Genomic DNA, 20,673 nt, shown 5'->3' on the forward strand with positions numbered 1-20,673 from the left:
CAAATTTGATGTTTCATGAGAGGACTAAACACATTGAAATCGACTGTCACTTTGTCAGAGAAAAGATACTCTCATGAGATATTGTTACAAAGTTTGTGAAGTCGAATAATCAGCTAGCAGATATTTTCACTAAGTCTCTTACTGGTTCTCGTATTGGTTACATCTGTAACAAGTTCGGCACATATGATTTATATGCACCGGCTTGAGGGGGAGTGTTAAGTAGTTAGTCATGTATAGTGTCCCACATCGGGAAGTAGATACCTATTATCATGTAATCACTGTATATAAATAGGGCGTTGTACAACACTTTAGATAATCAATAATATTTTCTACCGTGCTTTCTCACAATGTCTTTATACCTTCCCCTAATGTGCAGCGTTGTTCTTTTTCACGGGTCAAGCACGGAAAGTTCTTTTTGATAATAGGTGCGTTGAGATTGAAACAAGGATCTCTGCCTGCTCAGGTAATATGTAAAAATAGAAAACTTCTTCTTGACTTGATCTATTAACAACATACAAGAAGAGTCTTAATACAATATAGTAAATAATCATCTTATATGTCTAATTAGGTAAGTAAATGTTATATAACCAAATGCGTGATCGCCTTACGTACAAACAGAATATTTTATAATATCATACTCAAGTTCAAAGAATCGAGACACGTATTCACTTAGCATTCAACAAACAGGACCATAAGTGCTACCTTCAAAGGATCTCATTCGATATGTCGAATGGCATATACACCAAAAGATGCAGAAACAAAATGTCACTTGACATTACCAACAAACCAAATATACCTCCAGTTTTGTCCAGACGTCAACCTAAAAAAATCTTTTTTCTGAGAAGTCAAGACAGATCTTAAGCAAGTTCTGCAGCTTTAAACTAATAAAATGTCACTGAAGAGATAGCAAATACGAGGGGAAAAGGTGTTTATGTAGTTTAGTGGCCTCTGGCTGTTATGAGCATGAAGAGTACTGGAGAAAAGATGGAAAACAGGGCTCCTTAGTTAGAAATGCATTATACAATCCAAAAAGAGTACAATAGCCAGGAAATTCTGTAACTGCTAAAGAAGAGTTGAAAGCAACACGATAGTACTAATAGAACTTTAGGAAAAGTTAATAGGTTGGTAAAAAAGTGCAAGAAACCAAATGAAATGCATTAAGCTATGCCATTCTGAGCAGAAGAAATAGCGACTAAATGAACCCAACAGAAAGTAAGCATAGATGATAGACCAACCAGTCAATAAATAAACTATGCCTCAATCACAAATCATACAAATTATATTAGTCAGAAAAATAAAAAGGAAGGAGAAAGCAAATAATATGCAACATAAGTAGTCACTAACAGCTTAGCAGGACGTAAACCATATTTGCCCAGGTCAAACGTCAAGGATTACCATGTGCTTCATCAACCAAGCGCTTGAAGTCATCCGGTGTGCCAAAACGGCTACTAACAGCATAAAAGTTTGTCACCTTTACATAAGAAATGGTGAAATCATATTGATGGTGAGGCAGAAATATAAGTCATAAAGATTCAGGAGGTTGTGAATCTATTCAAGAAAAGATTATATGATGATGTTCAGTAAGCTACTTCCTAATAGCTAAAAGAGAGAGGGATATAAAGATGCAATCTTTCAAATGCATAACCTGACAATTGATCAATTAAATTGTTCAACTAACACTGTGTTCAACTGTTCATGCAGGATACGTGAAGTTATGATCTGTTAATGTTACCAAACTTGAAGATCAAACATCAGGATCAGTTTATACACCCGATGTATTCCATATGGTAATTGAATACAGGAAAGGGCATCAATCTGATTATTTTGTCTGAAACAGAGCAAAAATTTCCCAGCATCTAGCTGCCTCACAATTTCCAACACATAAATCGAAATAAAATGCCGTATGTTGCATTTAGCTTACTATTCTAACCCTTCATAAGCAATCTATTAATTTTAAATTCAAATTTATGTGTTTGGTAACTTGGTTAGGGGATGAAAAAGAGGTGTTAGAAGATGGAAAATTAGGAGCACTAGTTATTCCCCTTCTTTGGTAAGGAATAAAGTGTTCTTTTTCAACCCTCTAAAACTGGGCGTACAGGCGCCCTCCAGCTGTGTGACATCACCCAAAGTAAATCATCAATGCTTCCTCTAAGGGAAGTAAACCAATAAATATCTCTTTCCTTCACCTCCCCCCTCCCTAACTGCCTCAAAATTTCCCAGCATCTAGCTGCCTCACAATTTCCAACACATAAATCGAAATAAAATGCCGTATGTTGCATTTAGCTTACTATTCTAACCCTTCATAAGCAATCTATTAATTTTAAATTCAAATTTATGTGTTTGGTAACTTGGTTAGGGGATGAAAAAGAGGTGTTAGAAGATGGAAAATTAGGAGCACTAGTTATTCCCCTTCTTTGGTAAGGAATAAAGTGTTCTTTTTCAACCCTCTAAAACTGGGCGTACAGGCGCCCTCCAGCTGTATGACACCACCCAAAGTAAATCATCAATGCTTCCTCTAAGGGAAGTAAACCAATAAATATCTCTTTCCTTCACCTCCCCCCTCCCTAACTAGAACTATCAAGCAATTTAGGGAAAGAGCTGAGTTTGGATAAAAGAATCATTGGCCGACGTAAAATTCAATTCCCCGAGGCCCCTTCACCAATGACACCCCATTTCCATCCCTGCCATCACCACTCACCCCTAAATCCTCCATATTGATCCTTCCCCACCACCTTCAACCTGTCACCAACTCCTCCCTATCACCACCGCCTCTCCTCAGTATCATTTCCTTCCATAAAATCCTATCTTCTACAAAAGCCGAGAAATACCCACCCAAATTCTTCCATCGCATGAATACAGAGACAAAAGCCCACAATTGACAGATTAATCCTTTCACCAATCCCGTTTTCATTCCCCAACCGTCTCATACTCGCCACACCAGAGACACATACACAAGCACAGTAACTAGTAAGTTCACATTTCCATTGTGCCCTTCCTTCACAGGCCATTACCTGTAGAGGAACCCACCCATAAGAACCAAATGTTGTCAAAGGCTCATTTAAGGCGCGCTTAAGCCTTGAAGCTCAGAAAAGCTCAAGGCTGCTTCGCCTCGCTTAAGCTGTGGTTTAGTGTAAACAAGGCACTAAGGTGTGCGCCTCAATGCCCATGAGTTCTATCTTGAACTTAGCAGTACTAAACAACAAATATTATCAGCAAATAAGTGTATTAGTCGCTGAGGAAAACATTAGGAGTGAATTTATTTCTTTTTTCTTGAATTACATATGTATTTTTAATTCTTTTCCTAGTTGCACCTTTTTTTACGGAAGACCACACTTTAGTAGTTGCGCTTTGTGCTTAAAGCCCCAATCGGCTTGGAGCGCTTTTTAGAGCTTTTCGCTTTTTGACAACACTGATAAGAACCAGAAGATCTTCAGTGCTATTCTAGCCTTCATTTCCACTTTTGACTGCATCAGTCTGGTAACGGTGGTTCACGACATAGGCATTCTGTCAACTTTATTTTATTTTGAGCTCTTAGATCCTTTCTCCTTACCATTTAAGTCTATTTCTCAATCTAATCCTTTAGTATACCTTGTATTTACCAAAAGAAAATGATTAAATGCCTCTGACAAGTTTACACAAAGGTGGCAAATGAAACAACTTAATACTGGAAGTTAAACACCAAAACATTGTAAGAAAGTGTGGGAGACGATGAAGGAGGAATATATTCAGTCTTGGCTATTTGAGAATCTTTTGTTTTTCCTTTTTCCTTGTTTATTCTTTTGTTAACCTCTTGGTGATATTCAATGAGAAAGTTCCTGGGGAAAAATTCTTTTTTAAGGAAGCGAATCTCAGTGCAAGAGAGGCGTTGTCACCAAGTTCAAGCCTTTTGATCATGTAACAAATCCAAAAGAAAGTACGCAAAATCCTAATGGCATGGCTCACATTTTTATATCAGGAAGCACAAAAGAAATCCAATTTTGAGAATGTATCATGTGTATTTTTCAGGGATAGAGAATTGACGAGAAACTATTCTTAACTCACTCTATATCCAACAGTGAAATAATCCTTGTGCTCAACAACTCCAATTAATTGTATTGCATTGTATCCAGCTTCTTTTGCATGTGGAAGAACCTGGAACGACAAAAAGAAAATATATTAAAGGAAGTCAGCCTGCAAAGACAAAGAAAATGCACTAAAAATATTTATCCACACAAATGCAAAAAAAAAAAAAAAAAAAAAGAACACTCCTTCGACATGGAACAAAATCATTCTGGTAAAACAGACTTTCTTTTAAAGGATATGGAATTAGTTCAGATCAAACAACCTAAACCAGAGGCTCAAAGACAATCATATTTCTAATCCACAGAGGCTCTATAAGATTTTTGAAGAGTAACACTTGCAAAAGTTTTGATGTCAACACTAATTGGAAGATAGAGTGTAACGCAGTCACCTTGCTAATAAAATCACTGAAAGAAGAAACTTTTGGTTCCTGGCTGCAGATACCGACGTGACATTCATATATGCGCAATGACTTAGGCTTGAGAGGATGTTTGTGTTTCCACTTGTAAGCACTTTCCGGAGGTGGTTCCCAATGAACTGCCAATGCTTGCTTCCCATCGGCATCTGCGAATGAGCAAAGGAAGTTCAGCAACATCAATACAAATCCCAGAAAACAAAGAAGGCCTTGTCGGCTCAGGGTAGCAAACAAAATACGAAATGAAATCAACATTATTGATATGATTATGTTTCCTGCATCTCTTTTACAGCGGGCATGGAGATTCAATTAGAATCACCTACTCAAAATGCCCATCACAAATGGAGGCTCGCATCAGGTGTCCTATGTGATAAGAATATGCCATCAAGACTTAAGGTAAGTTCTATAGATTGGTTGTTAGACCAATTATGTTGCATGGGGCAGAGTGTTGATCAAGAACTCACGCGTTCAGAAGATGAAAGTAGCAGAAATGAGGATGCTCAGATAGATGTGTGGGCATACTAGGAGAGATAAGATTAGGAACGAAGATATACGAGGCAAGGTAGGAGTGGCTTTTGTGGTGGACAAGATGCGGGAGGCGAGGCTAAGATGGTTCGGACATGTGAAGAGGAAGAGCACAAATGCTCCAGTGAAGAGGTTGGCAGTGATAGGTCTAAGGAGCGGTAGAGGTAGACCGAGGAAGAATTGGGAAGAGGTGATTAAACAGGACATGGCACATCTTAGCTCACCGAGGACATGACCCTAGATAGGAGAGCATGAAGGTCGAGGACTAGGTAGAAAGTTAGTAGGTAGTCGAGCGATTTCTCTCCTTTCTGTGGGAGAGCATGGTTCTAGTTTATAACACTTTATCTGCTCCCTCTTCTCCTTATGAGTATTATTATTATTATCATCTTATTTTTTTAATTTTATACTGTTGTTGTTTTATTTACTTTGGTTATCTTTACTATTTTTGTTGTCAATACTTTTCTTTTTTTCAGTATTTTCATCTTAGCTTTTTTTACTCTTGTATTTTTCAAACTTAGTTTGAAAATGCTTTTCTTGATTCGAGGGTCTACTGGAAACAGCCTCTCCACCTCACACGAGATAGGGATAAGGTCTGTGTACACCTCACCTTCCCAACCCCACTTGTGGGATCACACTGGGTATGTCGTTGTTGTTGTAATTAAATGTTCGGCTGCCGAGATACAGTTTGCATTTTTGAAGGATCCGACACGGATGCGGTAACACATTTGGAGGATCTGAGCAACATAGGTACCAACAGATAGAAGCATAGAGTGAAAACTTTGTAAGGAGAAGAACCAAGGCTACTAATCTATACTATATTAAAAGCACGAAAGCCCTTAGCGAAATGTCGTTAGTCTTTTTTGCCCTTTAAAAATAGATTTCAAGTTGGACAAATATGTAATTGTAATTTACTTATATTCCTAATATTTAGGACTTTAAAAATCAACTAATTTTTATTTATTAAATTGTTCCTTATTTGAACTAGGTAGAAACTCTTAATATTTAGGAATCTAAAATTGAGTTTAATTTTACTTATATAACTTTTTTCCATATTTAAATTGTGTAAGTCCTTAAATGTTTCCAAGTTTTTAACACGTTAGAAATTTTGTCATTCATTTTAATTTTGTAGTACTAACCACGTAAGAATCATCAAACATGTCAATTCCATTTTTTCCGATTTTGTTTGAACCAACTTGAGTACTGTTAATTTGAATATTTCACATGCTCACAAAGTTTTAAGGTGATTTATAATTTTTAATATAAAAGTTAATAATTAATGATGGATAACATGTATATTATATCATACACATTAAATATAATTTTGTCATTTAGTTATTTTTTAATATTTATAACTTTAAAATTAACAAAAGAAATATTGCTATAACAATCATGAATATTAAATACAAATGAACTAAGTTGCAGCTTGTTTTAACAATATTTTTTTGAATTAAAGAATGGGAATGTTAAGGTATATTATCTCATGTTTCGAATGATAAATCCAATCAAAAGTACTATATTTGACAATTCAAATGAGACAAATGAGTTTGGATATAATGATGAACAAGAATACTTCAAATGAAAAAGTTTACACAAAAATAAGTAAGGACTAATTGTTACTAAAATCGATATATCAGTCGACACTCCTTCTACATTTAATGATATTTTAGGTTCTCAGGATCTGTGCCATTTTCTTTGTAAATATATACGATGTATTAATCTCTTTTTAAATGTTACTATCATTAGCGCTAACAATTTAAAATTTATTGTAATATTAGTTAATAACCAAAAACACAAAAGAGTATTTGTATTTTTTTTTAAAAGGAGAAGAAAAAGGAACATATCTTTTGGAACTTTGATATGAAGAAATACTTGAGGGGATATTTAATAGTAAGAGGAAAAAAATGCTATAAGATTTTGGTCAAAGGCCACATATTTGAATACAAAGATATAATCTATTCTTAAAAGTTTGATTAAAAGATAGGTGACAAGCTCAAAGATTGAATGCCTATAATAGTTCATTAATCACAATTAATATAAAAGTATATTTGAAAAGCTCTGTATAATTATTAGGCGAGGAAAAGTAATTAAATTATCTCACTAATTCTTCCGGAATAATGACACATTTCTATATCTGGAAACAATTAACTTTGGACTTCCCATTTTACCCTTAAAGGGAAGTTTTTATTGCCACACAAATCTTTTTTTTGATAAGGTAAATTGTATTAATCAAAAGGGAGAGAACTCCCGTATACACGAAGTATACCAAAAACGTAGAGAATTTACATCAGAATATGATTCTCTACAAAAGACGCCCAATCTTCTATACAAGTAGGGGCTAAATGAGTGCACCAAAAAGCGATCAAAGATAAAAGACTATTCTTAAGATGTGAAAAAGGAGACTCAATCTCCTCAAAAGCTCTCATATTTCTCTCCCCCCATACTACCCACATGAGAGCTAACGGGGCGAACTTCCACGCCTTTTGCTTACTTCTTCTACGGAAACCGGCCCAGCTATATAACATTTCCTTTACAGTGCTTGGCATCACCCATTGAACACCAAAAAAATTCAGGATTGCCCTCCACAAAGTAGAGGACACAGGGCAATGCAACAAAAGGTGAACAACTTCTTCCCCTGAGCTTTTACACATGTAGCACCAACTAACAAGTGTAATTCCTCTCTTTCAGAGATTTTCAGCAGTCAAGATCACTCCCTCGCCGCTAGCCATGCAAAAAAGCACACCTTCGTGGGCGCCCTAGGAATCCAGATCGAGGAGTATGGAAAAGTGGTCTCCTCTCTCACCAACATACTCTGGTAAAAGGACTTTACGGTGAACAAACCATCGCCACGCAAGCCCCATCTCCAAGAGTCGCAGGATGGCTGGAGGCCTGTCTTGCCCGTATAGCAGTGCCAACAAATCTTGGAGCTCCGCAATCTCCCAATCTTGCATGTTCCTTCTGAATGAGAGGTCCCATACTACCTCCCTCGCCGCTAGCCATGCAAAAAAGCACGCCTTCGTGGGCGCCCTAGGAATCCAGATCGAGGAGTATGGAAAAGTGGTCTCCTCTCTCACCAACATACTCTAGTAAAAGGACTTTACGGTGAACAAACCATCACCACCCAAGCCCCATCTCCAAGAGTCGCAGGATGGCTGGGGCCTGTCTTGCCCGTATAGCAGTGCCAACAAATCTTGGAGCTCCGCAATCTCCCAATCTTGCATGTTCCTTCTGAATGAATGAGAGGTCCCATACTACCCCCCTTCATGCTCCTTACGAATCTGTTGGACCATCAGTTCCTTCTGGTTTGAAACTCTGAAAACGTGGGGAATGAGACCCTCAGAGTATCCTCTCCACACCACCTATGATTCCAAAAGTTGATTCTCCTTCCATCTCCCACCCTGTAAGTGATGTTGCCACTGAATGCTTCCCAATTCTTCATGATGCTCCTCCACATGCCACACCCGAAAGGTGTTGTGATCGCCTTGGTCCTCCAACCCCCTCCCGTTGAATCGTACTTTTCTACTATGACCTCCCTCTATAGAGCATGCTCTTCTACCCCGAATCTCCACAGCCACTTTCCCATTAAAGCTCTGTTAAATACCCTAAGATCCTTCACTCTAAGTCCACCCCACTTCTTTGAGGAAGTGACTGTCTGCCTATTCACTAGATGAAACTTTCTAGTTCCATCCGCCGCATCCCACAGAAAGTTCCTTTGAAGTCGCTCCAGTTTTTCTGTGATGCTCACCGGTGCTTGCAACAGAGATAAGTAATAGGTGGGCATACTCGATAAAGTGTTTTTGATAAGCACTTCCTTACCTCCTTTTGACAAATACCGTTTATGCCACCCTGCTAATCGTTTTTCAACCCGCTCGATCACTGGATTCCAAACCGTAGTATCCTTATATGAAGCGCCCAAAGGGAGGCCCAGGTAAGTAGTGGGAAGGGAGCCCACCTTGCATCTGAGAACACCAGACAAGGCATCAATATTAGTAACCTCACCTACCGGAAAAATCTCACACTTGCCGATGTTGATTTTGAGTCCTGATACTAACTGAAACCACTGCAGGACCTGCTTCAGGTAGGTCAACTGATCCATATCGGCATCACAGAAAACCAGTGTGTCATCCGCAAAAAGCAAATGTGAGACTCTTCGGGCACTGAGCACCCCAATCGGAGTTGAGAATCCTCTCAAGAAACCTCTGCACGCCGCACGATCCATCATTTTGCTCAGAGCATCCATCACTAGAATGAATAACATGGGGATAGGGGGTCACCTTGCCTGAAACCTCTGGAGCTGCCAAAGAAACCACACGGGCTACCATTAACCAGGACAGAGAATCTGACTGAGGAAATGCAAAAGTTGATCCATCCCCTCCATCTTTCTCCAAACCTCATCCGCATCATAATGAAGTACAGGAACTCCCAATTGACATGGTCGAAAGCCTTCTCAAGGTCCAACTTGCATAGTAAGCCGGGTTCTCTATTTTTCCTTCTGGAGTCTACAAGTTCATTTGCCACCAAGGCAGCATCCAGGATCTGCCTACATTCCACAAACGCATTCTGGGAGGACGAAACAGTCATGTCAAGAACCTTCTTAAGTCTGTTGGAAAGCACTTTAGAAATAATCTTGTAAATGCTCCCTACGAGACTAATAGTCCTGTAGTCTCTGATACAAGATGCACCTTCTTTCTTAGGCACAATAGTAATAAAAGAAGCATTGATACTTCTCTCGAAAACACCATTCACATGGAAGTATTCAATGGCTTCCATCAACTCCCCCTTGATGGTGTCCCAAAAGAGCTGAAAGAAAGCCAAGGAGAAACCATCAGGCCCGGGGGCCTTATCGCCAGCACAACTCGACACAGCCTCGTGCACCTCCTCCTCCTCGAAAACCCTTTCTAGCCACTCGCTGTCTCCCTCCCCTATATGGTTGAACTCTATTCCCCCCCAAAGTCGGCCTCCAACTAACTTCCTCTTTATATAAGTTCTCATAAAACCCCGCTATCGCCCCTTTTACCTCCTCCTCTCCCTCAATCCTCACCCCATCCACAACTAAGGACTCTATGAAGTTTCTCCTTCGATTTGCAATCGTCACCCTATGGAAAAACTTGGTATTCGAATCCCCCTCCTTTAACCAGAGCGCCCTCGATTTTTGCCGCCAACTAGTCTCCTGAGCTATTGCTAACTCGACTATTTCCCTCTTAACCTCCCCCAATCTTTCTTTCTCAGATTCATCTAACTCCCCCGCCCTTTCTCCTCTTTCTAAATCCCCCAATTCATGCATAAGCTCCCTCATTTTAACCTCTACCCTCCCAAAAAACCTCCTTATTCCACCTAATAATATCTCCCTTGAGTAATTTGAATTTCTTCGAAAGACGGTATGAAGGTGTCCCTGATACCCCGTAGCTTGTCCAACATTCTTTCACCTTGTCACCGAATCCTGGCACTTTCAACCATATGTTTTCGAATCGGAAGGGAGCACGCACCCCCCTCCCTCTGCATCCATCTAGCAAAATAGGCAAATGATCTGAAGTCAACCTAGGTAAAGGAATCTGCAGCACATTCGGCACCAGCTCATCCCATGAGGGAGATGTCAGGAATCTATCAAGTCTAGACCTTGAGTTGGAATCCTCCGCCCTGGCCCAAGTAAACCTTTCCCCTGACAGATGAAGGTCAATGAGAAAGTGATCATTGATGAAGTCAGAAAATTCCTCCATGGCCTTCGAAATCACACTACACCCTAATCTCTCCTCCGGGAATCTAATAGTGTTAAAGTCTCTCCCTAGAACCCATGGAATGTCCCATTCCCCCATAATATTGGCCAGTTCCTCCCAGAAAGACACCTTGGACCCTTCCCCTACCGGCCCGTACACTCCCCAAATCCCCACTCCACCCCACTCACTCTATCTTTGACGAGAGCTGCCAAAGAGAAAACTCCCTTGCTAATCTCCTTTACCTCCAAGCTTCTATCATCCCACATAAGTAGAATGCCCCCGGCACTTCCCGCTGCTGGGACCCAGTCATATTTCACCCAACTACCTCCCCAGACACTTCTCACGATCGCATCCGACAAAACTTCCATTTTGGTCTCCTGAAAACAAACTAGGTTGGCACCCCACTCCCTAACTCCCACTTTGATGATGGCCCTTTTGTTTGGGTCATTCATCCCCCTCACATTCCATGAAAGGATCTTAACTTCCATAAGCGACAATAGCCACCATTTCCCCACCTCCCCTAGTCGAGGTCCCTTTCTCTCTGTCACACATTCGCCCCCTTCTCTGATACACCATTACATCCCCTAAGTTATTTTGCTTAACACCTTTACCCAACTCCCTCCCTGCACCATCGTAAAGAGATTGTTGCTCAATCTCCCTCAACAGTTCTAACACCCTATCTTCCTTCCCTTCAACAGAAACACCTAGAAACTTCCCAAAGTTTAATAGTTTATCCTCCATCCAGAAAGACATATCCCCTACTCCGATCCTTGACGAAATTGGACAGGCGTCTTCTATATGTACCCTTTCCTTGCTACTACCAGAGGAATACAAGACCATAGCATTTCTAGCACTAAGAGTTTTAACCTCCGAAAGGGTCTCACCATTTCCTTGAGGGGTAGCAACCTCTGAAATTAACACCCCGCTGCTATAGGAATGTCCAGAACCATCAGTAGGGTAGCATGGCGGAAGAGAGCATGGAACCCTTGGTGGCATATTAACTGAAAGTACTGGTCCGACACTAACATCAATTGGGGCATGCTCAACAATCTCCCCAGAAGAAGAAGAAACTTTAAGTGTGACCTCAGCACAACTAAGCCCAGGAGCAAGTGAGGGGTTGATGGAATCGGGACCATCAGAGGCGGGGGGGCGTGGATTAACAGCACCATCCTTAGCCGGTTCTGCCCCTGCAGCAGCGGCCATCATAGAGAGGCACAGGTCACTAGAGCTCGGTGAAGGAGTGCCACTGTGTGAAGTACCATGGCCAGAGGAAGGTGGAACGACTGTTCCCATATGCTTAGGAGCTTTATCATGCGCAGCTTGAAATAAACTGGGCCCCTTACGATCAATTCTAATGGAATTGGGGAAAGTTGCTGGGCCCATGTGAGGAGGCCCAGGCCTATACTTGCTGAAAACTTGCCCTGCCCTATGATAAGTAGAAGAGGATCGTCCCATTCTGCCTTTCCAGCGCGCATCACTGACCCATTCACGTCTTCTCCTCTTGTTAAAACTTTGTCTTCCTCCCCCAAGTTCAAACCTCCCGTCTCTTCTCGATCTAATGTCTGATTCCGGCTTAATCCAGTGATCCGGTGAGCCCTCCCCTCCCCTCAGAGGCTGATTTTCCCTCCCTCCCTCCCTTCTATTTGACCTTCTCTTTTTTCTATCGCTATCACAGGCATAAAGATAGGCCGAAATTCAGGGCTCAACCAAACCCTATAACTCAAGTAACCATCTTCCACCACGGTGGAGACTTCTGCTCCCTTTCCTCACCACAATCCTCACTCGCGAGAGATCGTGTAAACTGCAAGTGACATCAACAAAAAACCCCACAGATTTCCCCTATCTTCTTGAATAGGTCAAGAAACCAAAGATGTACCGGGAGACCCACCATGTTAACCACCAATGTTTCGCCAGTGAAGCGAGGGTCAAGACACCCATCATGCTCCACTCATCTGTCTAGATTTAAAAAGTTCTCATCGAACCACCTGTTTCCTCTGACAAGAATTTCTGAAGCTTGAAACTTGTCAACAAAACGAAAGAGATATTGAGTGTCCCCCAATTGCGATATTTTCAACCCGTCCTTGACGTTCCATGCCTCTGTTGCCCAGTTCCTAACAACCTCCAAAGAACCAACCCATTTGGAGAAAGACCCAATGAGACTAGATTCCAAGAAACCCTTGCGCCTGAGAGTGTGCTCCTCGGACAGCGAGAAGTGCGGCTCTTGTCCTACGTCGAGCTTTCGATGGCATCTTCCCCCAAGTTCTAGGGCTGGCCAAGAGACAACTTTGATAAAAGACATGTTTTCCAGTTTTCTAAATTCTATAGAGAAAAAAGAGCTTCTCTCAGTACAATCCATCATATTCTAAATGCGGTTGTCCCGAAAAATCTGGCCGGAGAAAGCCTCAATAGTTGGAATAACATTATACACAGTGGGTGAAAACAGTATATAGGAAGGGAGGAAGGTTTTCTCGTACTGAACAAAGGAAACAATCGTCAGAATCTGGGGTTTAAAGGCCGAAAAAAGAAAAAATCGTCGGAATTTGGTGAAACTGGCACGGGATGGCTCGGAAATGCCTCGAGAAGAGGTTGTTTGAAGAAAAAAATTTGAAAGGTCGCCGGAAAAAGCCACAGCGCGTGGCTGAGATCTCATCGGAAAAACAGGCGAGTTGGCGGCGCGTGAGGGCTCGGTTGCCGGAGAAATTTACTGGGGTTTGGACGCGGGGAGCTTGGCTCTTGATGGGTGTGGTGGAATCTTAGGAAGAAGAGAGGGAAGAGTCTCGGCCATAGAACAGGTTAATGCTCTGTTGCAAGGTTCGTACGTGACTTTTGGAGAAACCAGAGATATTCAACTGCTTGAGGATATACATGAATTAAGATTTAGAAATATCAGCAGGAAAACCTGGTCTACTGCTCATCACTGCTTGATGGAGGACTTTAGTTCATATCGTCTCTCTCTTTCTCTCTCTCTCTCAGATAGTTGACAATGAAGATTGAAGAAGCTTTCCAGATTGATTATGAAATTTGTATTCAAAATCGAGACTTCTTTCTTTATCTATCCATATGTCATTAACATTATTTATTTTTCAAGAACGTACACTTTTTAAATTTTTATTTTGTAACTCAATTATATTATTTAATAATATTTTTTTATTTTTTAAATTATATACTCATTGATATAGGTATACGCGCAATGCGCGTACACTAAAACTAGTTTTATAAATTTTCGCATCTAAGGGTGTGGCTTAGCTGTTAATGAAACCGGAATGAACCATAAGAGACCAAGGTTCAAATTCCAACTGAGGCAAAAACTATAGGTAATTTTTTCCCATCATCTTAAGCCATAGCGCTAATACCTATACTAGTGGGAGGTAGCTAGGTAGTTGATACTTGCTGGATTAGTAGATGCTCAGGTGATGTGTGTGTGTGTGTATATATATATATATATATATATATATATATATATATATATATATTACAAATAAACATGTGTTGCTCGGGAATATAAAATCTAAAGCATGTACTCATGGATTTATGTTTGTAACTGAGAGATCATTAAGGCAGATAAACAGAATACACCAAAAGAAAAATGTTCAATATTCTACATGCTTCTGTCCTTTTTCTTATACTAGCAGCTAATTGCATCTAACCAGTTATGGAGATAAAATGAAGTGTGTAAATACCAATAAGCAGTGCTTGTTTACCTGGAATGACATAAGTAGCCCATGCAGGAACTCGTTCAAGAGGCCCATTTGGTGTGTTAAAATACACCCTGTATTTGCTTCCATGCGGTAAACCAGGCATATATTTCTGTAACCAAGCTTTCCTTCCCTTTTTAGTTTCCAACCAGTAAGCAATAGGAGGCTGCTTCATACGAAATTTCTGAAACGATTCGGGATCACCTATAATATTGAAAATATCATATTCTTTTCCGTTATCTATCACATCATATGATGGCAAATTGCTTGCTGGGTCATTTTTGTGTTGCTCTTTCCAGGCTTTGTATCGTGTCACTGCATCAGGCATTTCTTCTAGTTCCTCTTCCGTTTGGGGTCCATTTGGGCCAAACATTTCCTCGTATAACTTTGCCGCCACCTCATAACGTGACTTAATAAAGCGATCTTCTCCGGGTTCCCAATACTCATCATTTGCTTTTTTAAAGATTTCTTCGATGGTATTGCCAGTGTCACCTTTATCATAGTCATCCACATAATTGTACTGTTGAAAATACAATTTATCAGGTTCTTCTCCTTGACGCAATTTATCTTCAAGAATAATAAACCAATACCCACAATCATCATGACCAAAATGACCCTCTCTGGCACAATTATCAGTTGTTGACCACCCATTAAAGTCACCAACTAGAGCACAGTAGCGAGCACCTGTTAAACATCTTGGCACTTATATGTCAAAAACCATATAAGAAAAAAAAATAACAAAGAAACAACGAAAAAGACAAACAAACAATTCTTGATTATCAAGAGCTAAATCCACTCCCCTGCCCCATCTATAACCCCAGAGCTGGAATCCACTCCCTGAAGCTGCCATTATTGCTTCCCCTTGTCCGTTTACAATCCAGGTTCTACTGTTCCTCTCTTGTCTTGATATTTTAATAGTTTGATATTTTTGCGTAATTGTATCTCCTTGCCTGCCTATCGTGTTCTTGAATCTTTAGTTAGTATTTGCCCCAGTATTGTCAAACTAATTGCATTAATGATAGCTTTGCCTACTTGTTTATACTGTTATCTACCTGTTTACATCTTTATTTTGAATCTTTTTATTTTGGATCTTTATTGCACATTTTCTTGTGACCTTAAGTTGTAGATTATAGCCCCTTTAGCTCTTGTATTTTGGATCTTTATTGCACATTTTCCTGTGACCTTTAGTTGTAGATTATAGCCCCTTTAGCTCTTGTATTGTATTTCTTCACCTATTTTTCTATTCTTTAGTTGTAGATTATAGTTCGTTTAGTTCCTTTGTTTTATTTCTTCACGACTTCACCTGTTTGTCTGACCTTTAGTTGAGATTATAGTTCCCGTTAGGAAGTCAAGAGGCATTTCTGGGAGGATTTGGATGAGATGGTGCGTGGTATCCCGCATACCGAGAAGCTTTTCATATGAGGAGATTTCAACGGCCACATTGGAGCGACGTCTGGGGGTTATGATGATGTGCATGGTGGCTTTGGTTTTGGAGATAGAAACGGAGGAACGTTTTTGCTGGACTTTGCTAGAGCATTTGATTTGGTGATAGCAAACTCGAGTTTTCCGAAGAAGAGGGAGCACTTGGTCACTTTCCGGAGTTCGGTGGCCGAGACTCAAATTGATTATTTACTCTGCAGGAAGTTCGATAGAGGTCTTTGCACGGATTGCAAGGTCATCCCGAGCGAGAACCTCTCGACCCTTCATAGGCTCTTGGTCATGGACCTTGAGATCACGAGGAAGAGGAGGAAGAGGGCAATATATAGCCAATATAGGATCAAGTGGGGAGCCTTGACGGAAGCTAAAGCGCAGGAGTTGGGGGTCAAGCTGGTAACTATGGGGGCTTGAAAGAGTAGTGGGGACTCAAGCACTATGTGGACCACGACTGCGCAGTGCATTAGGGAAGCCGCGAGAGAGGTATTAGGGGTCTCAAAGGGTGACTATGGTGGTCACAAGGGAGACTGGTGGTGGAATGGAGAAGTGCAAGGAAAAGTGAAAACCAAGAAAGCAGCGTATCTGAAGCTAGTGGAAAGTGTAGACGATGAGGAGAAGAGGGCGAATAGGGAGCATTATAAGTTGGCTAAGAAAGAGGCAAAGCTAGCAGCTACGGCTGCCAAGACTGCAGCTTTTAGTCGTTTGTATGAGGAACTCAAGGGCCGAGGTGGGTATAAGAGGTTGTTCAGGTTAGCCAAGGTGCGAGAAAGGAAGGCGTGTGACTTGGACCAAGTGAAGTGCATCAAGGATGAAGAAGATAAAGTTTTGTTCGATGAGGGGCTTATCCGTCAGAGATGGCAGATCTACTTACATAGTCTCTTGAACGAGAAGGGGGACAGGAGCATTGTACTGGGTGATTTGGAACTCTCAGGGAGTCGTTGTGACTTTGGGTATTGTAGGCGGATTAGAGTTGATGAAGTTGAGGGGGCTATGCGTAAGATGAGCAGGGGCAAGGCGGCCGGGCCGGATGAAATGCCGGTGGAGTTTTGGAAGAGTGCGGGCAAGGCAGGCTTGGAGTGGCTCACTAGGTTATTTAATGTCATATTTAGAATGAAGAAGATGCCCGAAGAGCGAAGGGGGAGCACGATAGTTCCTGTATACAAGAACAAGGGTGATATCCAAAATTGCAATAACTATCAGGGTATCAAACTGCTTAGCTATACTATGAAAGTCTGGGAGAGAGTGGTAGAGCTAAGGGTGAGGAGGAGTGTGTCTATTTTCGAGAATCAGTTTGGGTTTATGCCGGGACATTCGACAACAGAAGCCATATCCACCTTGTTAGGAGATTGATAAAGCAGTATAGGGAGAAAAAGAAGGACTTGCATATGGTGTTCATCGACTTAGAAAAGGCGTACGATAAAGTTCCGAGGGAAGTTTTGTGAAAATGTTTGGAGGCTAGAGGTGTACATGTTGCCTACGTTAGGTTGATTAAGGACATGTATGATGGAGTAAAGACCCGAGTGAGGACGGTGGGTGGGGACTCGGACCATTTTCCGGTTATGATGGGGTTGCATCATGGGTCGGCACTCAGCCCTTTTTTGTTTGCTCTAACGATGGACGTGCTGACGCGCCACATCCAAGGGGAGGTGTCGTGGTGCATGCTATTTACAGATGATATTATATTTGATTAATGAGACGCGAGACGGTGTCAACGCATAATTAGAGGTATGGAAGCAAACCCTGGAATCTAAAGGTTTCAAGTTGAGCAGGACCAAGACAGAATACTTGGAGTGTAAATTCAGTGGCGAGACTCATGAAGGGGAAGGGGAGGTGAGGCTGGACTCGCAGGTCATCCCTAGGAGAGGAAGTTTTAAGTAACTTGGGTCTATTATTCAGGGGATGGGGAGATTGATGAAGATGTCACACATCGTATTGGGGCTGGATGGGTGAAATGGAGACTCGCTTCCGGTGTTTTGTGTGACAAGAAGGTGCCACCGAAACTTAAGGGTAAGTTCTACAGAGTGGTAGTCAGACCAACGATATTGTATGGGCTTGAGTGTTGGCCAGTCAAGATCGTTCATGTCCAGAAGATGAAGGTAGCAAAGATGAGGATGTTGAGATAGATGTGCGGGCACACCAGGTTAGATAGGATCAGAAATGAGGTTATTCGCGACAAGGTGGGTGTGGCCCCTATTGAGGACAAGATGCGGGAAGCGCGGCTTAGGTGGTTTGGTCATGTGAGGAGGAGCACAGACGCCTTAGTGAGGAGGTGTAAGAGGTTGATATTGGAGGGCCTACGGAGAGGTAGAGCCAAAGAAGAGGTGGGGAGAGGTGATTAGGCAAGACATGGCGCAGCTTCAGCTGACCGAGGACATGACCCTTGATAGGAATGTATGGAGATCGAGGATTAGGGTAGTAGAGTAGGTAGTCTAGAGTGTTCATAATAGTAGTATTGGCACGTAGTCTCGCTTTCTGTTGGTAGTAGGTTTTTATGACTAACCGTTGTTTTTTTTCCATTGTTGATTACCTTACTATCTTTTTGTTTTTATTCTACTTTTATATGGCTTTTTGGTATTGTCCCTTCTTGTCTATATTTTCATTAATGTGGTGCTTATGTTTGCCTGAGCCGAGGGTCTATTGGAAACAGCCTCTCTATCCTCACAAGGTAGGGGTAAGGTATGCGTACACACTACCCTCCCCAGACCCCACGGTGTGGAGTAATACTGGGTATGTTGTTGTTGTTGTTGTTGACTTATTTAAGTTAATGCATAAATGTTACTTACTTACTTTACATGGGAAATCTCACATCTGGTCTTCTCTCCGGTGATATCACACCATAGTCTAACCATGAATCACTAATTGATGGACCGAGAACTCTTAAGTCCATAATGAAAATTAGAAGATACCAAATAGTGAGCAATTTTCAAGATATCATGTAGTGGATGGATGAAGTTTTGAAACATTGTTTATGTACTTAGTACTTGCAGAATGGCCAATGTAACTAAAAATAAGTACCAGATTAATTGCACAATGTAGCATGAATTAAGACATACAAAAGTACACATTAAGATGACATATGCTGATATATAAAACACGTTAAGATGACAAATTCTCGTATGGAATTGAACCTGGAGCCCACTCCAAGAAATCCACTCGATGCTGCACGTTGCGATGCATACCCAGTAATTCATATCTATGAAATAGACATCTAGAATTAGTAAAGAGTTAAATGTGCAAATGCAAGACGCGTTCTTTGATAACTTTAGCAAATAGGCAGAAGGTAGAATTATTGTCAATGTACGAAATTGGGGCATAAAACTAACCCAGTAGACATCTCCTTGAGACTGAAGTGACGAGTCAATATTTCATCCTTCAAGTCCTTCAATGATTTATATCTGCAAAGCAGAATGAGTAAAAGAATAAAACACCCTGAAAGATTATTGCGCATATAAAATGGTTCAAGCATCAAGTAGTACCGGGAACAGTCAAAGTAGACTAAAAAGTGGCTGCTCGTTACTATTTTGGGTAAGGAGCTTCTAGCATGTCTAAAAGATCATTGAAATACTCCCTCCTCCAATTTGACGTAGTTTGACTAGACACGGAGTTTAAGAAGAAAAAAAGAAGATTTTTGAAACCAGTGGTTTTAAACATGCTATTCCTGCCGTTCCAATTTATGTGTCAAAGTTTGAATAGGAACAGAGTTTAAGAAAAATTGAATGACTTTTTTAATTTGTAATCATAAACATGTCATACAATTTGTGAGTGGTTATACGACTTTTGAAACTTGTGATTTTAGACATTCTAAAATATTTGTGTGGCTCATTAAAGATAAAATGAGAACTTTAGGTTAAATTATTATCAAATTTCAAAAGCTCCCATCTTTTTTAACGGGACTAACGAAATGTTGCCACATAAACTGGACTGGAATGGAGAGAGTATAAGGTTATAAGAATTTTGAAACTTGTAATCCGAAAAATGCAATAACATATGTGTAGTTGTAAGAACTAAATAGATAAAATTAAAAGTTCAAAGTTAAATGGGTCATTATATTTTGCACCACTAATAACGAAATTGTGTCATATAAACTGGAACAGATAGAAAGTAAAATTTAAGGCATTGCAAAATAACCTTTCACGAAGAAACTGAGCGAAAGCTTTATGGGTAATGCCGTATTTGGTGAGGAACCCAACAGGATCGATGCCTTTCTCCTCGTCGGACTGCTTTGCCGGGCGTTGTTTGCGCCGTTGTGGTGGCGGTTGCTCGGTGGTTGAGCACCTACATATGTTCCTCTGTGGGAACGAAACCCGAGGACGGCTGCAAACAAGTGTAACTTGCCGAAGGTTTCTGCTGCCGCTTTGAGAAAGAAAGTTGAAACGAGTATCGTTCAAATGTGAAGAAATTGGAATTGAATCCGTCAGAGAGAGCATGATTGAAGCTAATTAGTACTAATTCCTATGTCACATGGGGGGAAGAAGATCAACTAGTTTTTTCGCCTTTGTGATAAGAGGCGAGTACTGTGTCAAACTGTGTCAGACGGGTGAGCGGGTTCCTATATACTGAGGTGGACAGAGCGTAAACGGCTACTCGGACGACGTAAACGGTAACGATATTTTATTTGACAGTGGGTTGACCGTAAGTTTCTAATAGCCTGATTGGCTAAGCTTTTAAAATCTGTTTATTTTGATAAATATTTTTTTTCAAAAAATATTTTTGATAATAATTAATTTGTATTTGACTAATTAATTTAAAAAATACTTTTGAGCAGTAATTAATATTTGATCAAACTTTTGAAAACTATTTCTAAGTGTATTTTTCTCAAAGTGCTTCTAAAAAA

The 20,673-nt window shown here is 40.7% G+C and overlaps 1 protein-coding gene across 2 annotated transcripts in view; it reads right to left on the reverse strand.

Moving 5' to 3' along the window:
- LOC107794628 (1,4-alpha-glucan-branching enzyme 3, chloroplastic/amyloplastic-like) overlaps nt 1-20,370 on the reverse strand; it is a 37,549-nt gene extending 17,179 nt beyond the window's left edge. For both annotated transcript variants that reach the window (XM_075234961.1, XM_075234955.1), the window contains exons 1-7: nt 19,968-20,370; nt 19,163-19,234; nt 18,968-19,032; nt 14,412-15,089; nt 4,451-4,623; nt 4,042-4,131; nt 1,396-1,471 (exon numbers count right to left, since the gene is read on the reverse strand). In XM_075234961.1, coding sequence (XP_075091062.1) covers nt 1,396-1,471; nt 4,042-4,131; nt 4,451-4,623; nt 14,412-15,089; nt 18,968-19,032; nt 19,163-19,234; nt 19,968-20,266 — 1,453 coding nt within the window. In that variant the 5' untranslated portion in view covers nt 20,267-20,370. The remainder of the gene's footprint in view (nt 1-1,395; nt 1,472-4,041; nt 4,132-4,450; nt 4,624-14,411; nt 15,090-18,967; nt 19,033-19,162; nt 19,235-19,967) is intronic.
- Between the last annotated feature and the right edge of the window lie 303 nt (nt 20,371-20,673).

The sequence above is a fragment of the Nicotiana tabacum genome, chromosome 2 (genome assembly GCF_000715075.1).
Source record: "Nicotiana tabacum cultivar K326 chromosome 2, ASM71507v2, whole genome shotgun sequence".
In the NCBI taxonomy this organism is placed as follows: domain Eukaryota; kingdom Viridiplantae; phylum Streptophyta; class Magnoliopsida; order Solanales; family Solanaceae; genus Nicotiana; species Nicotiana tabacum.